This window comes from Corvus kubaryi, unplaced genomic scaffold, assembly GCF_017639235.1.
Source record: "Corvus kubaryi isolate FWS band 111438036 unplaced genomic scaffold, C.kubaryi_AGA036_p1.0 68, whole genome shotgun sequence".
Taxonomy (NCBI): Eukaryota; Metazoa; Chordata; class Aves; order Passeriformes; family Corvidae; genus Corvus; species Corvus kubaryi.
The window spans coordinates 20,713,825-20,739,492 of record NW_024582056.1 but is presented as its reverse complement, the minus strand read 5'-3'; the positions used below and the strand labels follow the sequence as shown (position 1 = coordinate 20,739,492).

The following is a 25,668-nucleotide window of genomic DNA, read 5'->3' as shown; positions in this document are numbered from 1 at the left end:
TGATTCAATACAGACCCACAAACTAAAGACCTTGAAGGCAAATCCACGAGGCCCACCCAGCAAACTACGGTTTCATTACTAATATTTCACCCTTAGGACTATGTCCCTAGAGCAAGCCCATCATCCACTGAGGCTCTCCCTTGTTGGAGCATTTCATTACAGCTACAATACAGCCACACTCAAGATTCTTCCTGAACTGGCGAGGAAAACACGCATCATACCACTGGACGGCAGCAAAAATTCCTTAGAAGGGTTGTGGTAAAGTGCAAGTTGATTTTTCAACCTTTTAGATCTTTCTCACCCTCAAAACAGCACCACCATTCCCTACATCAGTTCTGTTTTCCTGCAATTAAGTGGGAGAGGCAATTCTTTTCAATCCCATAAATTAAATCCTGGTTGAAATGGCTTTCATACCAAATGCCTGTTATAAAAAGTGAAACTGAAACGTTTTTAGACATGGAAATGAAAGGAAAAGAAAACTTAATTACCACATGAAAATTAGTATTTTCTCTGACAATTTATTTTCCTTAGGCAAGGTTTTGCATGATGTTTAATTTCCATAATAAAATGTCACAGCTGATTCATTACATTACATTTGATTAGCATTTATCACATTTTTGGCACATTCATAGATTGATTTTGGACCAAAGCCAGAGTAGTTTTGTCTCAGAGCAATCCTGAAGTGAATGGACTGAGAACAGGCATTTTTGATCAGGGAAGGGTGGGTTTTTTCTTTTTGAGGCAAGTATTTTATAACAGGTTTGGCTTAGCCTTAGACGTTCTGTTGGGTTTTTTCTCCTTTTCTTTTTAATCTTGTTTGAATGCTCACTTGAATAAATTAACCTAAAGAAAAGCATTCTCTTAAACATGGAGATTATCTGTTAGCATTATGCAGCAAATGCTACAGGCTCTGTAATCCACTGGCAGGTTTTCAAACCAATCCCTGTTGATCAGACAAGCCCAAGTACCCAGCATGCTCACGAGCCACACAACTGCAACAGCAGGTTCCCTACTGGCGCTTTGGGACGTCACTGCTACAGGGGCCTCCTTGCCTGCCACACTGAAGACAAACTCCAACAGCAGCCAACTAAAACAGGGAAGAAAAAACACCCACCACCACCAAACCACCACAAAACAAAAGAAACAAACAAAAACTCCAGACAAACAAACAACAAAAAAGGATGGAAAGGCCCCCAGGAGCACAGCCTGACCCAGGTTTTTTGGAGATCCTGACACCATGGAGTGTTTTACTTCAACTGGATGAGTTAAAAGCATTTTTGCCACTGACAGCGACCCTAAGTGACTGACAACGCATTCCCAAGCAGCCTTTTCACAGTTCTAATGTAGAATCAGAGGAATTCATCAGTTTAATGTTGTTCATCTCTAAGATGCTCTTGCCTCCAAAAGACAGAGTTGGGATGACCCAAGGAAGCCCAGTCTCAGTGTGAGCCCTCATGGCAACAGGAACAAGCACAACTGATGAAGCGAGGCTAATGTTTTGTTCATTATTGAACTGTACCCACTCCCTCAATGCTTCCTGCAACATGACAGAATCCTGATGCAAAGTCTCAAGGAAACTACTTATCAGCAACTGTCCAGAGAAAATTTTCTTATCATTTCAAGTTTAATCATGCTGCAAAGTACTATTTTTTCAAAGAAAAATACTCACCTTCCTCTGAAGACACACACAGGCATGAGCACAGAGAGGAACCCAAGCAAGCAGGAAAGATGATGGATCAAGTATTTTAGCGAACTACTGAGTGGAGTCAGACCAAAGGCAGTTCAGACTCCCTGAGAAGTGATTTTATTAAAAAAGAAAGTCGGCGCACACCAGATACTATAACCTAATGTGAACTTTGCAATATATTTTTCAACACACATTGACATGCACCTCGAACATGGGTAACTAAAATGTAACAGGCTATTCTGCAGTGAATTCCCCAGCCCTTGTGAAATGCCTGTTTGGAGCAGGACTGTATCCAGTGTAACGTGTTAGTGTGGAGCGTAGAAAATGAGAAGTTTTCAGGTGATGGGGCAGGCAATGAAGCTTGGCATCTGAAGCTTGGCCAGCTCCCCTGAAGCACCCTCGCTTATCAGACACTGTACTCCCCTGACAGGTGCTGCTTCTCTTTCTGAAATAAATTGATTTGACAGGGCAATATTAACAGTGCCCTGAGTTGTTGAGAAAGCTGCATACAACAAGAGATCTTTGTTCATCTGCCTTGGGTAAGCTCACAGGGGTGGATGTGAAAGGTATTCCTGATTCACTGACTCCAGAAAAAAAAACCTGAACAAACCTCTCCATAAAAACCCCCACATGAAACCCCTACACATTCACAACAATACCTAAGTTAAAAAAAGAAACCGCCAAAAAGGAGGAGCAGTGTCTGCAGGAGAACATTACAGGGTGAGGAACAGGGAATGAAGAAACTTATTTAAGAATTACAAATGCTTAAGAACATATGTGGTGTCCCATATATTGAATGAGTACATATTTCCAGAGACTTAGAAGAATTATGACATTAGAGGAATTCATGCCCTATTGCTGGTCAAAAACAGGGTAACTGCAGCACACAAACTCATCTTGCATCTTTTTACTGTGGTGCTTGCCTGTCTGCAGGTTCCTTGGCTGTGGCATGAGGTCTGATACAAAATTTATATTTGAGAATCAATTAAACTAAGTGAAGTTATCTTTATTTGCCACTGGACACAAATACCTGAATGGCAAACACCACAGCTAACTTCCTGGGCAACAATTTGATCATGTGTTCAAGTCTGGGTACCAGCAAGATTTGGTGCCAAGGGGCAGAGAACTATGAGCTAGAGCCAATCCCATCAGCTCTCTAAGTGAGGGGCATTTCTGAAAATACTATCAGCAAAACCAGGTTTTAAGCTGGACAGCTAGTGTGCTATCCAGGAGTAGACAAAGCTGTACCAGAAGAACATCACAGGTCGGGTTCTCTTCTCAGAGCCATCTTACTAACAAAATTCAAAGAAAGGACACCACAAAACAGCTTTTGTTTCATCCTTTTGCAGCTGTAATATGCCCTTCTTTCACAGCTCTGCAGCTTCCTCACAGCTATAAAATGTCACCACAGCCAATTGCTCCTCCTCTAGATGCCTCCTCTTCAGACTATGTGCAGGACAGCCAAGAAACATCTGATATTGAAGCCTCCAAATTCACCTGCCTGCCTCTTCTTCAAACAAAAGGGCTTGAAAGCACAGAGAACCCTACACCTAGCTCTTGTCCCACAAAGCCTGTCTTTCTGAGCAAATTTAGGTTAGGTATCACAAGCCAGGATTTGAATATAAAGCACAATACACAGTACCTGTGGAGTTGTAAATTCATGCTAGTTATGTGCAGTAATGCTGCAGTGAGCTACCAGCTCCGAGGTGTTACAGGAAATGCTGGAAGTATATGATACAGGTACAATGGAGAACTGGCCTGAAGATCATCTTAGGTTTTCTGGAAGTTTGTGTTTTACTGTTTGTGTTTTACTGGCGGGGGCTAGTGTGGTGCTTTTTGTTTGCTTTGGGTTTAAGTTTTACATCTTATGAAAGAGACCTTTGAAAAAGAGCTTCATTAATTTTAGGAGGCGTTACTTTTACTTAAATTATTTCCCTTTTGTTTCTCTGGACTTTGCATTACTTTCCAAGAAAATAATTAATTTCACCTCTAAACATTAAAGCTGAGATAGGTTGTAGCTTTACTGAACACTAGCAGGCTTATTTAGACTTTTTTGTCTTCCTTAAAGAAGATTAAAATTGTACCATATTCCTAGTTTAGAAGGAAGTTTATTTAGAAGGAAGTTTATTTACCCTCAGCTGCCTTTTCTCTCCAATGTAACTCTAACCTGTAAATCTCAATAAAGACAAGTTGAAATCTTTCAGGAACTTCAATTCAAAATCTACATTGTAACAATTTGGGGTTTTTTTTTAAAGCATTAATCTCTGCTTAAAGTTAAGATATAGCACTAGTATACCACCGTTTACTTCTCAAGACAAACATCCTCGCAGGGCTTTTAATTTACATGCATTGACTTGCTCTCTTTATTGATTTGCTGTAATTTTTCATAGCACATCTGTCCAGATCCAGCCTTCCCAACTGTATTTCACATATAAGACTTAACAGTTTTTGACACAGATTAGTGTATTACTAATGTGTATCTCAAGGTTTTTGAATTCATGTCTGCTTTTAAAAGCAGCTGACCTTCCCTAATGTTTGCTCTTAAACATTTTAAACATTTGGTTGAATATTTTATTTCTTTGAGTCAGCTGTGTGCTCGATACAGCTCTGGAATCTCGACTTCAAGCAAGCCCTCAAATTATCATTTGCTTTCGCCCTCTGAAATGTTCAACTGTCACAAACATCAAATATTACAACAGAAATTACCATGTATACACGGTTACCTTGTTAAACTCTTCATTTCTGTGGGCACTTTTTCATTCGATCCTGGCACAGCAATTCAATTACAAGGGAGTGAACAATATCACTGACAAACACTATGGGCACAGTTAAAATGAGCCAAGGCTGAAGCTCTTCCCTCAGGCTGCAACCATTTATTCTGGAGTCTCATTTATTTCAGCTACAGGGGGGTGATTTTAAATAATTGGCTGTAACAAGACAGAAGTAATTTTAAGCAGAAGGTCCTCCAGAAAAGGAACCAAATTTCCCACCTTTAACATATCTTTTAGACAAATCATGAAGACTAACCTTTAGAACTATGCAAAATAGCTTTTAAAGAAACACTTTTCTGAAGCATTCTCCTTAACTGAAAATCACCACCATTTAAATAAGCTTCCACAAAAAAACAACATGGTTTCAGACTGCCGTGCATCCAATTACCATGCTCCAGAAAAAAAAAACCCCAAAAAATTACAAATAGTATCCATCTCAAAACAGATTTTGTTACAAACTACCTCAAAGCATTAGTTCCTTTCAGAAGTGCATTTGTTACTGTAATCCACATGCTACCAGTTGTCCTGGCTATAATAACACTCCAGAAGTCCAAGCTGCTGTTTGAAATGCCTCAAGTTACTCTTTTCCTTTCCAGAACTTGCCCTTTCTGCAGAGGCGTACCATATTTCCTCCCGCATCTCTGGCATGCATATGTTATACATGAAACTCCCTCTTAGAGCTCTTTACCCTTGAAAACAGGCATCACCCATTGCACAGCCAGGGACAGGAAGCTGGGACTGCCTTTCCCTGCACTTGAAACAAAGTTGAGCAATGAGCAGTAAGGCCAACAAGCCGTGGCCTCCTACAGATTCACACCTGGGACCTTTCTGCAGTCCCACAACCCTGCTGCTCCTGCCTCACAAGCCCCTACACCCCCACAGGCTGAGCAACAGCCCCTGCAGACTGGTTGCTGCCAAGCAGGATGCTGGAACAGAGTTATAAACCACCCTGTGCTAATCTAGAGCGTTTTTCCTCTTCCACCTGCTTATTTCCATAAAACCTATGGGGAATTAGTATTTGCAACTTTATGCATTTCAGCAGAGAGCTAAAAACTAACAATGGTTTAGACAAACCTAGAGGTGGAAGAGATGAAAGAAGATGATGGAAGGACTCAGAGGGATCTGATCACTAGTCTCATTTATTGATATGAAAGCAGGCCCTCAAATCCTAATTCCATCAGAGTTCCTTATTTATTTTCATCCACATTAAAAAACTTTTCCATTGAGAGGAAATCCTGAATTACAACTACACAATGAGAACTCTTAAACAAACAACTCTCAGCATAGAGTAGAGGCCTGGTCTGCAGCCAACAAGCACTGTTCTCATTTATCAGGTATTTAAAATTACTACAAACATTCTGCTTAACATTACAGCATCACCATAAACTTCCTTATCCAGCAAGGGAACAGACGAAAGGTTAGCATTCAGAAGCTCTGCACTCTACCTAGTCCCACCAAGAGCATAACTAAATCAAGCTGGGGTTTATTATTTCCTGTAGCACTTCTCTATCTAAATAAAGCAATTTTCTGCCACAGCTAGAAATATTTTGACTCCAGAATTCTATCACACCTTGAACTATGTCCACTAGGAAGAAAGCAGCTCCAAACCTACCTCCCTCAAATTCAATGCACACAGAACCTCATATCATACTGTCTTTCAACACACCCTAGGAGAGCCTCATGATTTGCTGGCAGTTTTCTTCTTCCCAGAGCCTGCAACTCTGCAGTTTGCTTTTTTGGTTGGGGTTTTTTGTTGCTGTTGCTGTTTAGGTTTTTTTTTCCTTTTGAGAGCAGATTAGTTTGTTCAGCACCTAGTGAAAACTACTTCATCTACAAAAAGTATTTGTGTGCAGCTCATGGCAAATCTTGAATGGAAAGGTTTTTCCCAAGCCTGCCTTTTTCTTTCTTTTTTTTCTTCTTCTTTACCTTCTTGGTTTTAAAAAATTGTCCAGACTCCAAATCCCAAGGTTTTTATGGACTACAGTCCCCAGAATAATTTCTTCACAAACTGAGCATTATATAGAATATTGGTCAACATGTTTGAGGTTGGAGAATGGTACTCATAAAAGGAAAAGATAAAACCTCCTAAAACTTAAAGAACAGTGTTGTATTAGATATTTAAACACAGAGAAAAAAGTAATCTAAAAGCTGAAGAGCTTCAGCATGGTTTTGTTTATGTATCATTTACCATATCTATGACTGCATCTGAAATCAAAACCAGACAAGTAAAAAACAAATGGAATTCTGCAACTCATAAAAGGAAGTGGTTGCTTCAATACCAATGATCACTTCTCATTGTAACACAAACAGATATGCCACCATTATCACCAGATCAGAGGCAAGAGGAAAGAATATCTTTATTTTTCTCCAGTATGAAAGCAAGCTACTGTAGAGGTGCCTCTACTTTTTTGTTCACAAAATTCCATGGGGAAAAAACTTAGCAGATCTGGAGGGAACACCCCAAACAGCACTGCAGTACCTGGCAACCCTATAATGGGAGCAGTTTGACTTTTAGATCAATGTAAGTGTAACAAAACTACCAAATAAAAGAAAACAACAAAACTCTACTCATACTGTGGGATCTTGTTATGTCTAAAAAGCAAAAATAATGAAGAGATTTGTTGATGGTAAAACAAAAAGACTTGGGTTTTTTTCAGAAGGAGTTTTCAAATAATCACTAATTATTTATCTAAATATCTAAAGGTGGAAGGAACACCCTCAAGTCCCTCTAATTCAATGTTCCTACTCAAGTGGAGTCACCTGGGGCAGGTCACCCCACATTGTGTCCAGTCTGGTTTTGAGTACATCCATAGATGGGAACCAGAATGTCCCCAGGCTACTTATTCCAGTGTTTGATCACCCTCACTGGGAAAAAGTGACAGTTCAGAACTCCCTTTGGTTAAAATCTACAAAATCAAGTGGGTCTAGAAGGTCTCATCCTTCTTCACACAGATTTTTGGTGCACAGAGTTTTTGCTCCCATTCTCTCTTTCATGAAGTAGTCTCCAGAAAAGACTTCAGGCTGAAACGTAAGTGCAGAAGTAGTGCAGTGCTCCACATGATGTCCAAATCATCTTTCATTACTAACCAAGGACATCCAGCTCTTTGCTTAGTGACCATCATCCCCTTCTGACAACCTGGGGGAGCACCTTGTATCTTTCCTGAGAAAAGGTACTTTAACAAAAGCGAGTCTCAAGTTTCTGAAAGTACTGACTCTCCTTCATAGCACCACAACAGTGAAGACTGTGGCAGAAGAAACTCAAACTTGCAACCAGGAACCAAAGGCACAAAAAAGAAATCAAATTACTTCACTGTTCAATGTGTGAAAGTAGTCCTATTTCACTGCCGACTGTGAAAGATTCATGGAATAGAAGTAATAAGAGGAAGGAGAAGACATTAGAGGTGACATTTTTAGAAACAGGTAAGGTGTACATAAATCCTTCAGATGCCGTATGGGATTAGGCTAACTCTAAGAAACAATCACTTTAGTGCATTCACAGAGGGATAGGACATGGAAAGAGAGCATTCAGATCTTTCCATACTGGAGAAAGATATTTTGGTGAGAAAACACTTCATTACTGTCCAGAAGAGACAACGCAAAACAAATTAGGAAGTTCAACTGCTCCACAAGCCAAATGACTGAAGGCAGGACACCCAAAAATGTGTGTCAGTCATGGTACCAAACAGCAGCCTTGCTTAAAATACCTTCTAATAAGTTACAGCACACGTTCAATGTGTATCTCAGACTACCATCACTTTCAGTACATTATCACTTAAACACTGTGAAGTAGGAAACATCTACTATATTGCTTTCTTGAATGAAAAGCATACATATAAAACCTGTTTCACTCTTCTTTCTGAATTCAGGACCATGATTTCATAAATACTGTCAAACTGGCATGTCATTAAAACATGATTTCACACCCTCAAAGCGTTTTCTGGTGAGCTAAACAGTAAAAAGAGTTGATGCAGAAAGACAGCTAATGCACCTGTTTTGAATAAAATCTGGTGGCTCAAATCCCTTTAGAACCAACAATAAAATTAAGCTTTCAGCTCTTATGATATTAAGTACTGAATTCAGAGTGAAGTTTCTAATCCCAGCATATTTTGGTTAACTAATCAGGAATTATTCTAAATAATGACCAATGCCAACTGAATATTGCTTCCAAGTTCAAATTTAATTTAATGCAAGTGCTTTTTAATTAATAGTGGCACTTACTCTCCAGGAAAACTCTTTATAATTAGTATTTTCCCAATTAATTTGTTTTTGAAAGCCAAAACATATTGCTGGTCCTAATATTATTAGTGCTTAAGAATTTCCACCAAGGTTTCTACCAATCTTTTCCTTGAGTATTGCTTTGCATACTATATGTCTGAACATTCAACTTTTAAAGCAGCTTCCTTTAAAATATGATCTGATGGCTGTAGAAAAATGTTGGCAGTTCGACAGCTTTTATATTTTTTGTTCTTTTTTCAAGTCAAATCACGACAGGATTTAGGCGTCTATGGGAAAGGGATGGAGAGCACTCAAGAGTTTGTATGCTGTCATTCAGAATTAGTGTTGATGTATTACCTCTGTCACAGCCCAGTGGTGTAAAAACTGGTCCAGATCAGTTAGGTAAAGACGGATAGGTGAAAGCTGTGTCTGGCTAATGTGTGGTTTTCCTCTAATGCCCTGGAGACTAGTCAGCTCCTCTCTTGAAAACCCTGGGGAAGAAGAAGCAGTACAACAGTATCACAAAACAAGCCAAACCGTGTTCTACTTTAACAGCATCTCTGACAAACACTGTCTTTTACATTATGTCAACATAACAATTTTTTCTTAAAAGCTCTTGCTTGGTATTATAAACGAAGTATATCAAAGTACAAATTTTGACTTTCGACAGAAAACAAAAATATTTTTGAAACCCAATAATATCGTAATGTGGTGTAAAAAAAAGTTTAAGAGGCCAGTGTTATGCTATTTTTAATATATGTATCTTTAAAAAAAAAAAAAAGAGTATAATGCAAAATACTTCATGTGTTCACAGTAACTCAGTAACCTCGATAATAAATAATGTAACCTCAGGGTTAAAAAATATCATTTGGCTTATTATTTCTAGACAGGTATTAGATGTTTTAGCAAAACAGGATGACTTCTCCACAAGAGTTATTTGGGCTTTGCTTTCATTTTCTCTGCGATCAGTTCAGCATTCTTTTTACCATTTTAGGAACAAAAAGGTAATTTTTGAAATCAAAGTAGTTGAACATTATAAATAACCAAGGTGGTGAAGAACACACACTATTTTTTACCACAGCACAAGTTAGTGGAAGTTATTTCTTAGCAATATTACACCATTTTAACCACTGTAACTTCCCAAAGTTGCATCATCACAGAATGCAACTATTTTTATAGCTGAGTAAGAATAGAGTAGCAGAAGTAGCTCTGCTCACATGCTGACCTTGGCCAGTTCATTTTGACGTACTTTGATTACTTTATTCTGATGGAATGCTTTTAATAGCGTAAGCACGTTCACAGGAAATCCCAGAGGCACTCATTTACATTGTTATGAGCCAATAAAAGACATTTACTTCAAGCTAGGAAAAACAATCTTGCTTATGTCATATGCTGAATTTAAGTTTTCCTCATACTTTCCTAGGAAAGTTGCTAGAATGAAGAAAAAGTATGCAAATATTCAGCCCAAATGGAAAAGTGTAAAAAGAGAGTGCCAAAAATCAGATCCAGAGAATAAAAGGTATCTCATATCAAAAATATGTAACAAGACTAGAATTACTTTCAGGAAGTACTTAGTAAACCATTTATTCTAAATTAAATTCAGTAATTGACTATCAAAACAAATTTCATTTTGTTAATTCTGAATTATTACATTCATATGGATTACCTATAAGGGTTGAAAACAAGAAGCTGAAATAGTCCACATCATTCACTGAATTATCCTGCACTTGGCACTTCCAGCCTGCAAAGGATGATCTACACAAAACCAACAGCAGACAGTTTATTAAAAACCATATAATTAAGAATTCACAACCTACCTGCACAATAGAATCACAATTAGCATGCCTAAATTGTTCCAGTTTTAGCATTCCTGTTTCTAACTGCTGTTGTTAGAATAGCATTTTAAATAGCTTGAAAACCAGAACTGGCTCTTTTAAGGACAAGCCACACTGAACTTTGTACCCCAGCATGGGATTAGGTTGTTAAGATGATTGAGTTACTGAGATTTTCATTAATACTGCTATAATCTTTAGTACAGTGATGACACAGTAAATTAAACTAATTTTATTTCCCTTACTTGGTAAAAGTCATTATATTACAAATGCCGGGCTATATTTTTAATTATATCCACTACTTTTAATACAGCTCTTTACATGAACAACAAACCCCATGTGAAAGCAGTCTCAGCATCTCTTTCAGAACTGCTGAAGCTATTAAACACAGCTAAGTTAAAAACTTGGTTGGAGATTAAGAACACAAAAAGGAGCAATACACCAAGACAGGAGCAAACCCGTTATCAGAGCTGTCTGACACTTCCCTTCTCAAGGGCAATCTGGAACAAGTGGAGCACCAGCCTACTTTGGTGTCCCGAATTAGAAGCCAGTGCTTGTGGAAACTCAGAGCAAACAGACACCAGTGACCACTTAATGGCAGAGTCTGGTCCATGTGCCAGTGCTGAACCAGGAGGAAGCCAGGAGCTGGGAACAAGGACATCTCACACATGCTTTCCTCAGAAGGCTGCAGCTCAGACCCACATCACATTATGCAAAAATGCGTATTATTCAAATTGCAGTGTATGCTGCTTTTGGCACTGGCACTACAGACTATGGATCTTTGCTGTAAGAGATTGCTGCTTTCCACTCTTACAAACTTGTGAAATTTCAGAGCTTCTGAATGCAATTTTCCAAGCCAACTATCTGCCTCAGATCATTTTTTTTCCCTAATTTCTCTCTGCCAACAGCCAAAATGGCTTAACTCATGGGTAACAAAATTCTGGAAAGCTTGTTATGCAGGATTTTTTTACAGCTCCATGCTTTGGGAGCAAAAATATCAAATTTGGAATACCTTTGTGCCAGGCATATACATTTTGCCACCCACGAAAATCCATCCATAATATTTCAGCATCCACAAAAATGACAGCTAGAATATGCACGTGTCTGGAGTTATTTAAAAAGAAAGGAGAAAAACCACAGAATTTCAGAATGTCTTTAAATTAAAGAAAAAATTCAGGATTCCATCAGACTACCATGTAGGATAGTTAATTCTAGGGGAGCAAAATATCATAGCTAGGTGAGAGAGCATGAAGTAAGGCTTTATTAAATAAAGTTCTCACTTCATATTGAGTTCTTAATGCCTGGCAGTACGGATTTGCCATATTTCAGGTGACATAGTGACTTTGCAGTGCAGGCAGCTCTGCATGCTTCCTTCTGGTTCCAAGGAGGCCAGGTCCTGCCCTGAGGCCTGGCTCACTACTTCCTTTTCTTAACCCATAGTCTCTCAATCTCTCTCCAGCCTTAAGACTGCTACTTGACCTCCAAGTTCTCCCGAGACAAATCCCTTGGACATGGCAAATTGTCTTCTCCCAGGGGAACGGCGAATTTTTTCCATCTTTCCAAGGAGGTCCCAGTCCCATTCATTACCGCATGGAAGAGACTTCACACATACTCAACTAAATCAGCAAGAGCTCTTGCCACTACTTCCCTACATAAGGTGGATATTCACACAGAAATCAGACCCATACACCAGAAGAGAGAGTGAAACCCGTGTCCTGCTCAGCACAGCAGAAGAATCTCCCTGAATCTGATGCAGAGGGACCATGAGTCTGACTCAAGGTCACTTGTTTTACCTACATAAGCACTGAGGAGCATGGAGACAGATTCAAGAGAGTTTAGGACTTACTAGACACAGAAAGTCAAACTGTGATGCAACCACTGAGCAGAATGGTGGGAATGCAAGAGGTTGGGAGAGATAACGACAGATGAGAAGCTGCAAAGGTAGTTAGGCAAATGTGAAAGTAAATAAATCTAGGAAAAGAGAAAGAAAGAACATGTGATAAGCCCCAATTCAGGGAGTAGGGACTTGCATGACAAATCTTGTTAGAATCTGGTTTAAAATAATCAAATAAGAAAATATTTTTCCATTTTGGAAAAATTCTATTTCCATATGCAACAGTTAGCAGATGCTTTGAATTCCTGACAATAGGACCAGTGCATGCAAGAATTTTACATAACCTCCAGGAGAGACTGAACAAAAAAGATTCACTGCAGTCTAGGAAGCACAAATTGCCATAGGTTCAGGAGATCCCTGGACAGGAGAAATAATTCTGAAGCTTATTGCTAAACATCTGGAAATCAAACACTTCATCAGTTTTGTTTAGCCACCCATCTACAAACTCACAAACAGGACAAGCACATTAAGCATCCTAAGAGAACACCAGGCTAAGGGCCACTGATACAGACATAAGAGGAAGCAGAAAGAACCCCAGCAGTTCTGCCCTGGGAATGTGGAGGCTGCATAAGGCACAAACCCTTAACAGAGCTATTAAATGGTTTAATATAAGATTCATCTCTACAAGCAGAGCTACACTGAGTCACACACACACAAAATCACAATTGCCAAATTCAGCTGCAGTTTACTTTGTTAGAAAGCGAAAGCTATTACATGCACAGAAGAAGCCTCAATGTTAAAAGAGCATTCAGGTTAAAAATAACCTAGCATTAAATTTAGAAAGTGACAGAGAAGGTTGCCTCTGATCTTTAGCTTGGCTTCTCTGTGCATAAACCTTAGCGTATGATAACATTATATGTCATATTTTCTCTGAAAAAAAAAATCTATGTCTCATTCAAATCATAGATGAATGGATTAATCAGGATTACACCATGAAGGATAACATAGTCTGACCTGTACCTTCCTTATTTATTGCATCACCTAGAATGTGTGCAGTGTATGAAGCATAATTTAAAAAGCAGAAGTACCAGCTCACAATTTCAGGTAAGTTATAAGAGATGTGAGATACATACTTTTTAAAATTGGAGGACAGAAGTCAGTGGTAACACATTTTTTCAAGTATCATCAATTTTTTTTTTTTTTTTCTTTACTTTTGGGACAGACTAAGCTCACATTATTCACACTGGAAGCTTCTCTCATCCCTTTTTTTCTGCTAGTTATCCCTATCCTGCAACAGCTCAACAGTGATTAAAAGACTAAAACACCACTGACAGCTGTGGAGAGATACAGCTTCAGTATTTCTAAGAGCAGAACACAGACTCATCTGATCTCTACTTCTCCATTTGAACTTACAGTGAATTTGAGGTCAATTTTTTGCTTTAAAGATAGAAGATGCGAAGTATTCTAAAAAAATTGGAGCCCATATGTTTCATACTGAATTCCTAAACTCATCAGGTACTTCTGTGTACTTCTGTCTACACCTTTTCCTTGCCTCAGTTCCACATCTTTAAACTTGGAAAAATACCATCTTCCCATCTCCTGCAGCTGTGAAAATTACTTGAGTACAACAAAAAACTTCCACGGGTGGGGGCAGGGGGAGGGAATCCCTTTGTTTTCCAAGTGGGACACAACAGAGAAAACATGGAGCCTCCTACTGAAAGAGGGCCAAAATGTAACACTAGGTAAACGCTCCTTCAGTGCTCCATACAGAATGGAGGATGGAAAAATAACACGAAATCATGTAATTAAAAGGCCACATGAGAATCTCACAGATACAATAAATTACAACCAAAACCAATGTCTTTCTAATAACACAAACACAAGCAGAGCAGCGTTACACCACAGAAGTTTGTTTAAACACAAGTTTAACCAGCTGTCATCACCTCAATTACCTTAGAACCCAAGTGCCTATAATGTAGACGCTTGTTAAAGCTGCTCAATTTTGAAGTTCACATTAAAGGAAATAAAAAATAAGATAAACAACACAGAACAAGAGAGATTCAATTCTAGAACAGATGTTGATGTACTACATCACTAATTACTTTTAAAATCTTTGCTTAATATATTAAGACTACCATGAATAATTAGGGACTGTGTGCACTTTTAAAATGCGTTTTCAAGATGCTTGTAAATTACATGTCAGACATCTGACTAAAAAAATTATCTGCTTTATATGTGGAAGACAGGTAATAAGCACATTATAACTTCTCTTTTTTGAATAAATTATTACTGACAATGGGAACCTGTTATCAAACTGCGTATGAGTGAGACCTCTCCAGTCAAATAGTCCAAACCCACATTAGCTATGAGGAATTACATGTTGTAATTTCCATAAGGTCACACACTCTCTGTGAGAACCTCTCTTCTGAGGTTTAGAATTGCACCTTTAGGTAACCTGCTCTGTACACCAAATGGTATTAAAAGAAAAGATGAATCTAATTAACTTAAAAATTACTGCTTCCCTTGTCACTAGCATAGCAAATATTTTTCAGCCAAAGCAAGTATGCACTGCATTCCTTTTATCACTTGCGACAAACTTTTCTTTTAACTCCAGACGGATTTCACTACTTTAGTTCATTCTGTTGTTATTTTCAGGCTGGCTGTATCACACAGCTGCAAAATAAAACAACTGCAGTTTGTGCACAAGCGGTTATTTCTCAACTGCAGACTACTATCTCTGTGCCTCCTGACCTCAACTAGCTAGCAATTGATTTATGGTTCAGGTTTAAGGTGCTGATTCTGGCTTATACAGTCATAAGTAGTCTTTGGGTAATTTAGAGGTCTCTAGTAGGAGAACTCTGATGAACCTTGCTGCAGTAATTTTAGAAATTATCCTCCCCCTTGTCCTCCTGTAAAACACACTGTTCAAACTCCAGCTCAGACAGCAATGCACCTGTCTAGCACTTGCTAAGCAAGTTTTCCTTAGAATTTGGATTTGACTTGGGTTTTGATTCTATTTTTTTTTTAGCAATAAAATTGAAAAGAAGTGTGACTAATTTCAACCCCAAATTCAGTCTCCACATATTTTTAAAGCAAAACATGATAAAGCAAATGAAAGATTCACAGTTCTTCTGAGGCATTAATAACTATCACCCTTCTGCTCATAAATGTGAGGGTTGTAACATTCAAGAAGTGCAATGTTAAGGGCTTCTGTTTTCTGTTCAAGGAAAATAAAATCCAATACCTCATAATTAGGAATATCTAGTGCAGAGCATTCCTGAAGCTTTACAGAATTATTTGAATATTGGCAAGACAACAGCCTGAGATATAAAACTTGTACTGTAGTAAGTGATCCTATTTTAAATTGATTTTATCAACCACTGATTACAGATTTAAACCAATGCCTCCCACAACTGTTTTTTTTAATTCTGGGTTAAAAAATCATTGTAAAAGGAGTTTCCCCTCTATTTCTTTCACTGATACTTCTGTTCTGCACAGAACATTTAAACAGTCATAGGCACAGTCAGTAGCTGATTCACTCATTTCCTGAAGAAAAACCTAACTGCATTCTAGGCCTCAACTCTGTGAAAATTTAATAAAATTTAATAAAATTATTAAGTACACATCCTCAAAACAGTTCAATGACTAAGTCACTGTGCTAGGAAATAGGAAATCAATCTCCCCTTCAGATGAAGACAGTGAACACAGACTTTCCACAACCTCAGCAAGTGCTTTAACCACCAAGATACTATTAATAATTTATTATTAAATTGTCCTTCAAACACATCAGGAGCAGAAAACTTCTTGAGATTCTGTACACCCAGCAGACAATCACTGCACAAGAATAGCCTTAGCCTGCTTGATTGCCATAGGACAGCAGTTACAGGGACTCTACCCATTTCTGATCACCAAAGAAACTGTGCTGGTTCTCCTCAAGATAACCTGTTGAAACTTCAGCTGAACAAAATATTATGGAACTCAACAAACCAGAAGAGAATTGCCAGGATGAGATGGCATTCACCTTGCAAAAGAACTCCATGGCAAAGCAAGGATGAACTGAACTAGCAGCTGTGAGCAACCTGATATCTGAGAACTTCCCTGACACCTGCAAGAGTATGGAGTAACAAAAGCCGTGATATTTTTGGGGGTTTTTAAGTTGTTTTTTTTGGTGTGGGTTTTTTTTGGTGTTTTGGGGTTTTTGGTTTTTTTTTGAGCTGGTTGTTATGCTTTATTTTTAAAAATAGGTTCCATATAACTAAGGTCTGTAACATCAGTGCCTGCACTAGGCAAATTAATACACACTGTAACAATGGATGAAATGAGCTGACACGTGAACACCTGTGTCATGCTGGGGAACAGACAGAATGGTTTCTGGAAGAACAATTTTTGCATTATGCATCTCTTAGAAATCTTGTTAATGGTAGCTGCACATGAATATGGAAGACCCTATAATACTGAGGAAAAAACATTCTAGAAATCTAAGCAACCCCAGGGTAGGAACAAAGATCCTTACATCCAGAGATAATTGGTTTAAAGGCAGGAGATGGTGGGTAGAACTGATCAGCTCATACGGCAGAAGACAGACATCACTGGAGGCTCATGTTCCCTGGGCCACAGTGACTACTGAGGAACAACCCAGAAAGAGAGATGATAAAAGTCCACAAGCACTCGCATTATTTAGTATACGAAAGTACTTAGAAGTGTAAGCTAATCAAGGCTACCCTGTCTTTTTTTTGTCTCCTTACAAAGCAATTCGGTCACTTTATCTACTAACAGTGAAGATGACACACCAGCACCTCCCACATTCAGTTGTTCTGCAGCTCATCAGGATACAGCTGAGCAGCTCTTTTGGTGTAGCCAAGAGTTCAGTTAAGGCCCTGGAAACATGAGAAGCAAAGTGGTTCTTCCACAATAGCCAAAATAATCACACTGCTACCAAGGAGCATAAGGAATTGTTTCCACTGCATGAAACAGGGCTGAGTTTTCTTTCACAATCCAGGGCCACAGATACGTAGGACAGCACCCCTTTACCATTTGCAAATCTTCCACTGTAATCAACTAGACATTGTATTGAGAAAAAAATCTTTACTGATACACAGAGAGGTGTAGAGAAAAGGCTTCCTTGCTTCTTTTGACTTCCTATTTTTATGACCTGTGCTACCTATGATCTCTCAACACAGCAAGTTTAACATCAGCCCAGAGTTTATCTATCAACACAGAGCTGTCCAGCTACTGATCAGTAGGCATCAGAAGTGGGAGACTTCCACACAGACACTGCAGCATCCTTCCCTCATTTCTAGAAGACCCACTCAAATCCTTCAGCACACTGCCTGGGGGTTACTGTCTGAGCCCAGAAACACTGCTCTGCTGATAAAATCATGTTGGGACAACACTGTACAGGTGTTTCTTCTAGCCAGCCTTCTCACAGGACTGTTACGAACTCTTCATGTCTTAGAGCCAGCCAGCTGTGTAATGATCGCTGCATTGTCTGACTGCCATCTAAAATCATGCTTACACGTAAAAACACCTGTCAAATACGAGGTAATGGATCACTTACGGAATTACCTATAAGCATGAAAGGTATGTTACAATACATCCCAAACACTCCCATACTGTCATTGTCAGGAACTGTGTGTGTATAAGCAACACAACACACTGAAAGGAGCAAAATCACATGCAAGTACCACACCACAACTGTTGCACCTCTATGAAGAAAAATCTACAACATTTTCTCCCAGTGTAGGCGTGTACTTGCACTTTGGTAAAACATGTTCTTTTAAAACATTAAAAAGCCCTGTGCCAATATTTATCTGAGCTTTGGCACAGTTTATTCCTGTTCAGCTTCAATGAAAAATAATTTGTCAGATTGAAATTCAATTGCAATAAAGTATAAACTCATGTCCTGCATCAACTTAATCGAATCAGTTCTGAGTTCCATTGCTAATGAGGATCAGCACTCTCAGTTTTCATATCAGTTCTGAAAAAGACAGGAAACCATGACTGTGACAAAATGATGTTGAAATTGCTAAAAAAAACCTCAAAAAACCCCCAAAATTTGAATTTGAATCTTGGAATACTTCCCCAACCATATACCCATCTCATCATTTGGACCAACTTAGCTCCAGGTAGCACAGGGCCTGAATGTAAGCTCCAAGAGCAAGTGAGGGGTTTTTATCCTCCTTTTCCTCCAACAGGTTACCACGTGTAGGCATTGGTTTGTTAGTGTGAGTTTTTTGTTTTAACTTTCATTATGTCTTTTGAAGGATCAAGTCTTTCCATCTGAAAACGTGGCAAAATACAACAAACATCTGAAAGGAATTACCAGGGATTTGAGGAAAAATATGAAGCCTATTTTAAGAAAACAACAATTTAAGCTATGCATTGTTAAAAGTAAGCCTGTCAGCTGCTCATTTGCTCCAGAGCTGCAGAGGTTGTCTGAAAAAAAGCACTGCTTTCACATTATAAATGAGAGCACAAATCAGAAGAAACATTCACTAACGAGCAAACGGCATTTACTGGGCGGCGGCAATTGCAGTGCAGCAACACAATTCTTTTCCCTTTGATTAGGAACATCATACTACAACCGACCTGGGGAAAAATTTAGGGGCTGTGTCCTTAAACACAAGCTTGGACTTCTCATTCTTTCAAGTCCTAGACATTTACAAAACAGTGAGCGAAAAAAAGGAAATTTGTTGACCAGATGTGGATGAAGGAATGCACTGTAACCCACCCCAGGGTTTGATTCTCAAGAACTACAGATCCTTTCTCATCTTGCAGCAAGGAAAACAGATCATTTTTTTACCCTTCATCCTCAGTGGTACCCCAACAGGGAAAAGACAGCATTTTGAAAGCACATTCTAATGTTTAGTTTAATGTTAGCTTATTCAATAGTGCGTTAAGCACTTCTGTTACTTTCCTCCTTTATTTTTTGTTTCTAAATTGAGGGGTGTAAAAATACAGCCAGAAAAGGCACTTCAGTGAACACAGACCTATTGTTGCATTTTTCCTAGCAACCCATTCATAACTACTATACCTCTCTATACATGTATGATTTTAGACTTAGTCTCCAAGATGTTCTGAGCTGCCTTTCCATTACATACCATTTGTAATGAATTGAGAGTTTCCTCTTTTTTGTGTTATTCATTTAATATGAATTTAGCTCATTTTAGCAAAACTTTCATTTTGCTGACATCTTTTTAAAATAAATATACTGTCCTGGTATATTTTCTACACTTTATTTGCATGAGACTTATTGTATTCAGTTGCTCTATCAGTATTGCTAACCACAATAACGGGTTGTAATATCCTCTCCAAGTTCTCTCCAGGCTGCAAACACTTTGGGGGAATGTGCTATTTTTCTTTTTCTTGACTACAATTATGCATTCAATAATTCTTTTATCAAGTAGTATAGAGGGTCTTCGTTAGCTACACTTTGCATTCTCACTGTGCCTTCTCATGCTGTACTGGCAAAGGTTGCAGATGAAATAACTAGGATGGCTAAATAAAGAAAAAGCAGCATTTAATTACAAAGGAAGTATCTATAAAGAACTCTATTATAACTCTAAAACATCTCTCAGGAATGTATTTGATGACACAGAATTTTACACCTTATAGCAAACAAATGTTAAAACATCCACCTCAGCTCTTTCTAAGCACCAGATTCCAGAGGCTAGCAGGAACCAACAGGCATGCCTGGATGCTTGATGAGATGCCAGCTGAGCTCCCCCATTATTGTCTGGAAAGCAGCAGAATATTTTAAAGGCCCTACCCCTTAAGAGGAGAGTCCATTTACAGTTACACCAAGCAGAATGCAAGTTACCCCCAGGGTTATCTCAAACCTGTGAAAACTTGCAACTCCCACACAATTTATGCCAGAGAGCACTCAGCTTTTATTTATCTGGTCCTCACCCTTCTCCTTTTCTACAACAACAGAAACAACTCTTGGCAAGACCCCAGCAGGGAAGGAGTCCCACAAGAACAAGAAATGGCTGTTTGAAGCCATTGGAGATCATATTTATGGACACTCTACTTCAAGAGAAAATTGCCATAAATTAACTCCCATTGTTTTTTATCTAGACAGTGAAATATTATCTGTCCAACTCTCTATTACAGTGAAATAATTTCCAGACACACTGTTCCAATGGATAAAAAGTTCTAAAACAACCATAACTATTATGCATAAATAAGGCACATAAATAAATCGCATTTCAGTTTCCTTATTTGTACTTCAAGGAATGAGAGGAGACAGCAAAATTTTCCCATAAAGTCAGCAATCTAATTTCCTAATTTATATAATCTGCATTTCTTAATCCACAATTCACATAATAGAATACATAACAGTAAATACTCAGATTATATATTACTAATCTTAAACATAGCACCATATACAAAATGAAGGAAAAAAGAGAAATCTGTTTGCAAGAGTATCTGACCCCCAATCACCACAAAGTCACTGAGTGGCAGCCAAAAGCACTGAGCCTGGCAAATGGGTTTCTCTGCAACTGTAACAGTACTGAGCTTGGTATGTGAACAGCAGACTTCCACTTTGTCAGGCAAACAAAGTAATCTACCTTATACAAGAAGGTACATTTACAACATTTAATACATTTCCATATTTGACAAAAATATTTGCTTCAAAGTCAGTCTTCCAAAAAGTGCTCAAAAAATAAGCATATGCCTCACTAGTCCTCTAAAACTAGTCTGAAGCAGCCCTTCTGCCCTATTAATGCAGAAAGTAGGCATAGGGAGATTACACCAAAAATTTTTCCAGCTTTACCTCCAATACTGCTAAAGTTTATTACCTTAGCCCCTATCAGACCATCAATGATTTATATATTTCTTCACTTCCTGAAGAGAACTGTCTACCTGTCCATATCCACGGCCTCAAGGGATTACCAGAACTCAAGGCAAACCTAAGACTGGAACTTCAAGCCAAAGATCTACTCATGTCATATATTATATACTCCAAACCAACACTTAAACCATTCACCCCTAACTAGCAGAGAACTACTATTTGATTATTTAACAGTTATTCCAATAAATCATGAACGAAAAATAAACACTGAAGTTAATTCTTCTGGAAATGTGGCACACTGCACCAAGATGAACTGTCTATCTCAATATATCAAAGTGGTACCACCTAAAGATCACAAAAAAAATCCATCCAGTAGATTTGATGCAAAATACTTTCTAAAATACTAGCCAGACCCTTCAATTTTTCTCCATAAATATAAGCTCATCAGAGGCTTAAATCAGAGGCCAACTCGGAGAACTCATCTCCTGTCAAGAAGTTTCTCTCTCTCATTTCTCAGGCAGAAGTGAGAGACTGTTCATTTATGTCACTCCACACCTTTCCTCACCTGTTTCTGTATGACTTATACCCCAAAACCCTGGCACACTTCCATCACCTGCCTGGATTTATTGAAGCTACTTAGATCTCAGATCCCATACAGTAGGCACAAGGCAGGCATTTGAGGAGAAGAGCAGGGAAATTAAGCCACTACAACACCTTCTAATCCTCAGTTTCACCTGAAACTCATCAGCTGTAGCCATCCCAGTGACCTCAACACCAGCAATGTCTGTTCACTGGCAACAGAGATAGATCATGATCAATTAGTGTAAATCTGGCCATGTTCATACCAGCAACCAAAACGGGGTGGCTGCATTTCAGCTTTTTTTCAGAACAGTCCTTGGCCTCAGCCAACTTCAGTGAATGTAGACCAAAATCACTACAGAAACCATTCCAATAATTTAACAGTATAGTAACTGTCAGTTACCCCAAGACAGTAACCAACCTCCCAGGATGAGAAACCTTCCCATTCTACATGGAAATATTGTCAGCATCATCTTAATTCTCAGCACACAGCGCTCACCTAGTGGTCTCCTACAGACCACTTGGGTATTCAGTTCACCATTGCAAAAATAAAAAGTGAAACTATTGAATATTTTCAAAATTCATTTCTAATAAATAAAAAAGTCTGAAAGGTAACACACAACTATAACTTAATGTTGCCACCTGATACAATCACAGGGCTGTGCATTGAGCCATCCGGATACAGTTACTATTAAGTTCTATTGTTTACACACACACACACACAAAAAACCCTACGAATTCCTTGAGTTTCTAATGATTGTTCAGGGAACTGCAAGTTTTATTATCATCCAAAGGTACTCTCAGTGAATCCACCTTAATGTAGCTGCTCCCTTACAAATACACATGGCTCCACACGTGCACTCTTGGATGCAAGTAAAAACAGCCATTCTCTGCCAGTCAAAACAGTGCGGGAATAAAGGCTATTGAAGAACTAAGACCAAGTACCAAACCCTCTGACACTCCTGAACGCAATATATTTAAAGCCTGACGGACAAGCAGATTCCATAGGAGAAGAGAAATTTAGGGAGAATCGCCCCTCAGCACAGAGAACGGGAATGTACAAGAAGAGAAACAGCGCCATCTACTGACAGCACCGGGGTACTCATAAATGACAGCTCCTGAGGAATGGGACAGTTTCTCCATGCAAGTCATAATCTAAAGGTACAGAAAATGTTCCACGAACCAAGCTGTGGCACAGAAACGTGGCATTACGTAAGTTTTTTAATAGCACCATTTATTTGACAAACTTGGAAGTTTAACTCTGAGCACCACAAGAGCTGTAAACGATGACCAGGAGTTAGCCAGTCCCTCTACTTCTTCAAGGCTTTGCCGTCTGCCATCCATGTCCAAACTGATTGCCTGATACTAAGCTATTTCCAGTGAAGTATATTTGTATCCCCTTGCTACACAGCCTATTCCAGTACGCATCTCTGCTTTCATAAAATGTTGCTAGCACTCAAACCAAGCATTCTCTTGACATTTAAGGTCTGTATTTTTAATCCTGCTAAAACTGCACTCCTCAACAGCCCTTTACACAACTGACTGCGACTTCTTCCCAGCCTCATCAGTCATTCCCCATTATTACAATTTACAGACTATCATTCTTCCCTCTTCTTGAGACCCACTCCAGTTTGTCCATGTCATTATCTAAAAACAAGCCACAAAACTGGATACAATAGTTCAGCTTGGCCTTTCTGATCAAAGACAGAAAATTCGTTCATTTATCCTATGTGCAGTAACAGGTTATGAAGCTCATAAAGCCCAGCTACGGTTCATATCTAGAAAACCTACTACTGTTTTCTAGACTGTACCACTTATTTCCCAATGAAAAAGAAGTATTAGACTCCTACTCTTGAAAAGTTAATATTTACTATTACTTACTATCTTTGCATGCTTACCCAAAGCAACTTTTTTTTGGACACTCGCCTCAAGCCACAAACATTTCTATCCTCTTGCTTCTCTAAGTCTTTAAGGTACCCTAGACAAGTCATTTAGGATAAAATGTTTACAGTCATGATGACTGGAAAAAAAAAAACAAACAAACAAGAAAAAAAAGGAGTCTTCCCCAAAATACATTTCATCTAAGCCAAAGCTAAAAATGGTGTCATCTATAAGCTTTTAAACGTTAAAACCTGTACAGGTTTTTAACTTGGATATTATAGGTAAGAATGCATTTTCAATGCCTTGCATTCACTTTGTCTACGAAAGAGTCATTTTAATCTTTCCAAGAACTTGTATTATTTTCAGATGTGCTTCTAAAGAAAACGAATCAACTTCCTGTCCTTAATACTAATCCCTCTCAATGAAGTAAGAACCTTATCAAATAAAAGTAATCCTAAGTCAAGAGCAATCATATTTTTTTCAAGTTTCATCAAAACTTGCAGGCTTCCAGAAAGGACTGACAGGGATTTTCAATACAAGAAAATGCACCACTGTAAGTACATCAGTACATTTTTCTTTCGTTTAGCGATTTCAGATGGACTTCTTGGGTTGATTACCTACAATCTTTGAATCCAACTTAAGTTTAAAACATGTTCCAAATGCCATAGATTAAAATCAAAACATTTCCTCTGCACTTCTGAAAACTAAGAATTTACTCCTCCTGCTCCGTTTTCAGAAGGTAACCTACAAAATTTGGTAAGAACACTACCCTCTGTCTGCCACTTGCGTCTTCTGCCAAAAGGGTTAAATGCCCACAACCCACCTGCAGCTTCACAGCAGTTTTTAAATAACAGGCACTCCATTACTACAAAAATCTCCCACATTGAAGATCCACTAAAATCTAACAGCAAAATAAGCACCTGAGTGCTTATTACTGACTTTAGTTCTTACAATGACTGTCTCCGAACTGGTTATACTTTGCCACTGAGTTTCCAGTATATTACAGACAATTTTTCATTATTAAAAGTAAAATCTGATGTCCATCTTCCCAAAACTAGACAGAATTTCACTTTTACAGCAGTAATGCATTATATATATAGGATATAAATCTCACCACTATAGTTTCTTATGTTAGTCATCTTACTCACACATTACACAGCTAATACAAACAGGTCTGTATTTGGCAGTACACTGTGTTGTGTTACATTTTGATAAAAACATTTCAGGTCCTAAAAGCATCAAGAATCACCTTAAGCATAATTCATATAAGCTTAATTCCTGCTTGTTTATTCAAGGTTCCACAATATTGACCAATGGAGAAAAACATATTTTTCCCAGAAGCAGCAAAGCAAAACAGCCTTGTGAAATCTCAGCAAGCCCTCCACTCACTTCAGTGGAACACCAGCCTCTCTCCCTGACTTCACAGGCAAACCTATCCTCTTTCAAGCCAGGACAAAAAAAACCAAGAGCGTGAGTAATTTCAAACAAGGCACTTGCCTAGCAACTGTAATTTGGCTATTTAGGTGTGGTAATTGGACAAAAAGTGAGGTGAAAGAAAGCAGAACATGAGAAACAAACTGGTTGGTTGTTTTTCACAATCAGCTGTGTCAGGTTGAAGCATTTACAAGGAAAAGCTGCAATTAGTGACAGGACAAAGACCACTGGTGATGACATTCTGGGTAGAAGGTGCTCAATACTGTGCAGCCTTACAGGTTTTGTAAGAGATAAGCTAATGCTGCTTTGCATCCTTACTGAAAGGACTCAGTATTAAAAGCACCGATGATTGTATTTAGAGATGAAAATTCTTGGTAGACTTCATTAATATATACAAAGACAATAAAATAATAGGGATAGATGAATATGGCACTTAAGAACATGGTTTAGAGGCAGACTTGGCAGTGCTGGATTAACACCCAGACTCGGTCTTAAAGTTCTTTTCAAACCTAAACAATTGTGTGATTTTCTTACATATTGGAGAAAATCAGGCATTGTAAAGACAGAGTCAAAGCAAAAGGCTAGGAGTAAAGTTTGACTCAAGCATTAACTTGCCTCACACCATTAGTGCCAGCACGTCA

General features: G+C 38.5%; 1 protein-coding gene across 5 annotated transcripts in view; it reads right to left on the bottom strand.

The window, feature by feature from the left end:
* TEX10 (testis expressed 10) overlaps positions 1–25,668 on the bottom strand; it is a 55,739-nt gene that overhangs the window by 7,428 nt on the left and 22,643 nt on the right. For all 5 annotated transcript variants that reach the window (XM_042048945.1, XM_042048944.1, XM_042048948.1 and 2 more), the window contains 2 exons: positions 10,340–10,428; positions 9,031–9,164 (listed from right to left, as the gene is read on the bottom strand). In XM_042048945.1, coding sequence (XP_041904879.1) covers positions 9,031–9,164; positions 10,340–10,428 — 223 coding nt within the window. The remainder of the gene's footprint in view (positions 1–9,030; positions 9,165–10,339; positions 10,429–25,668) is intronic.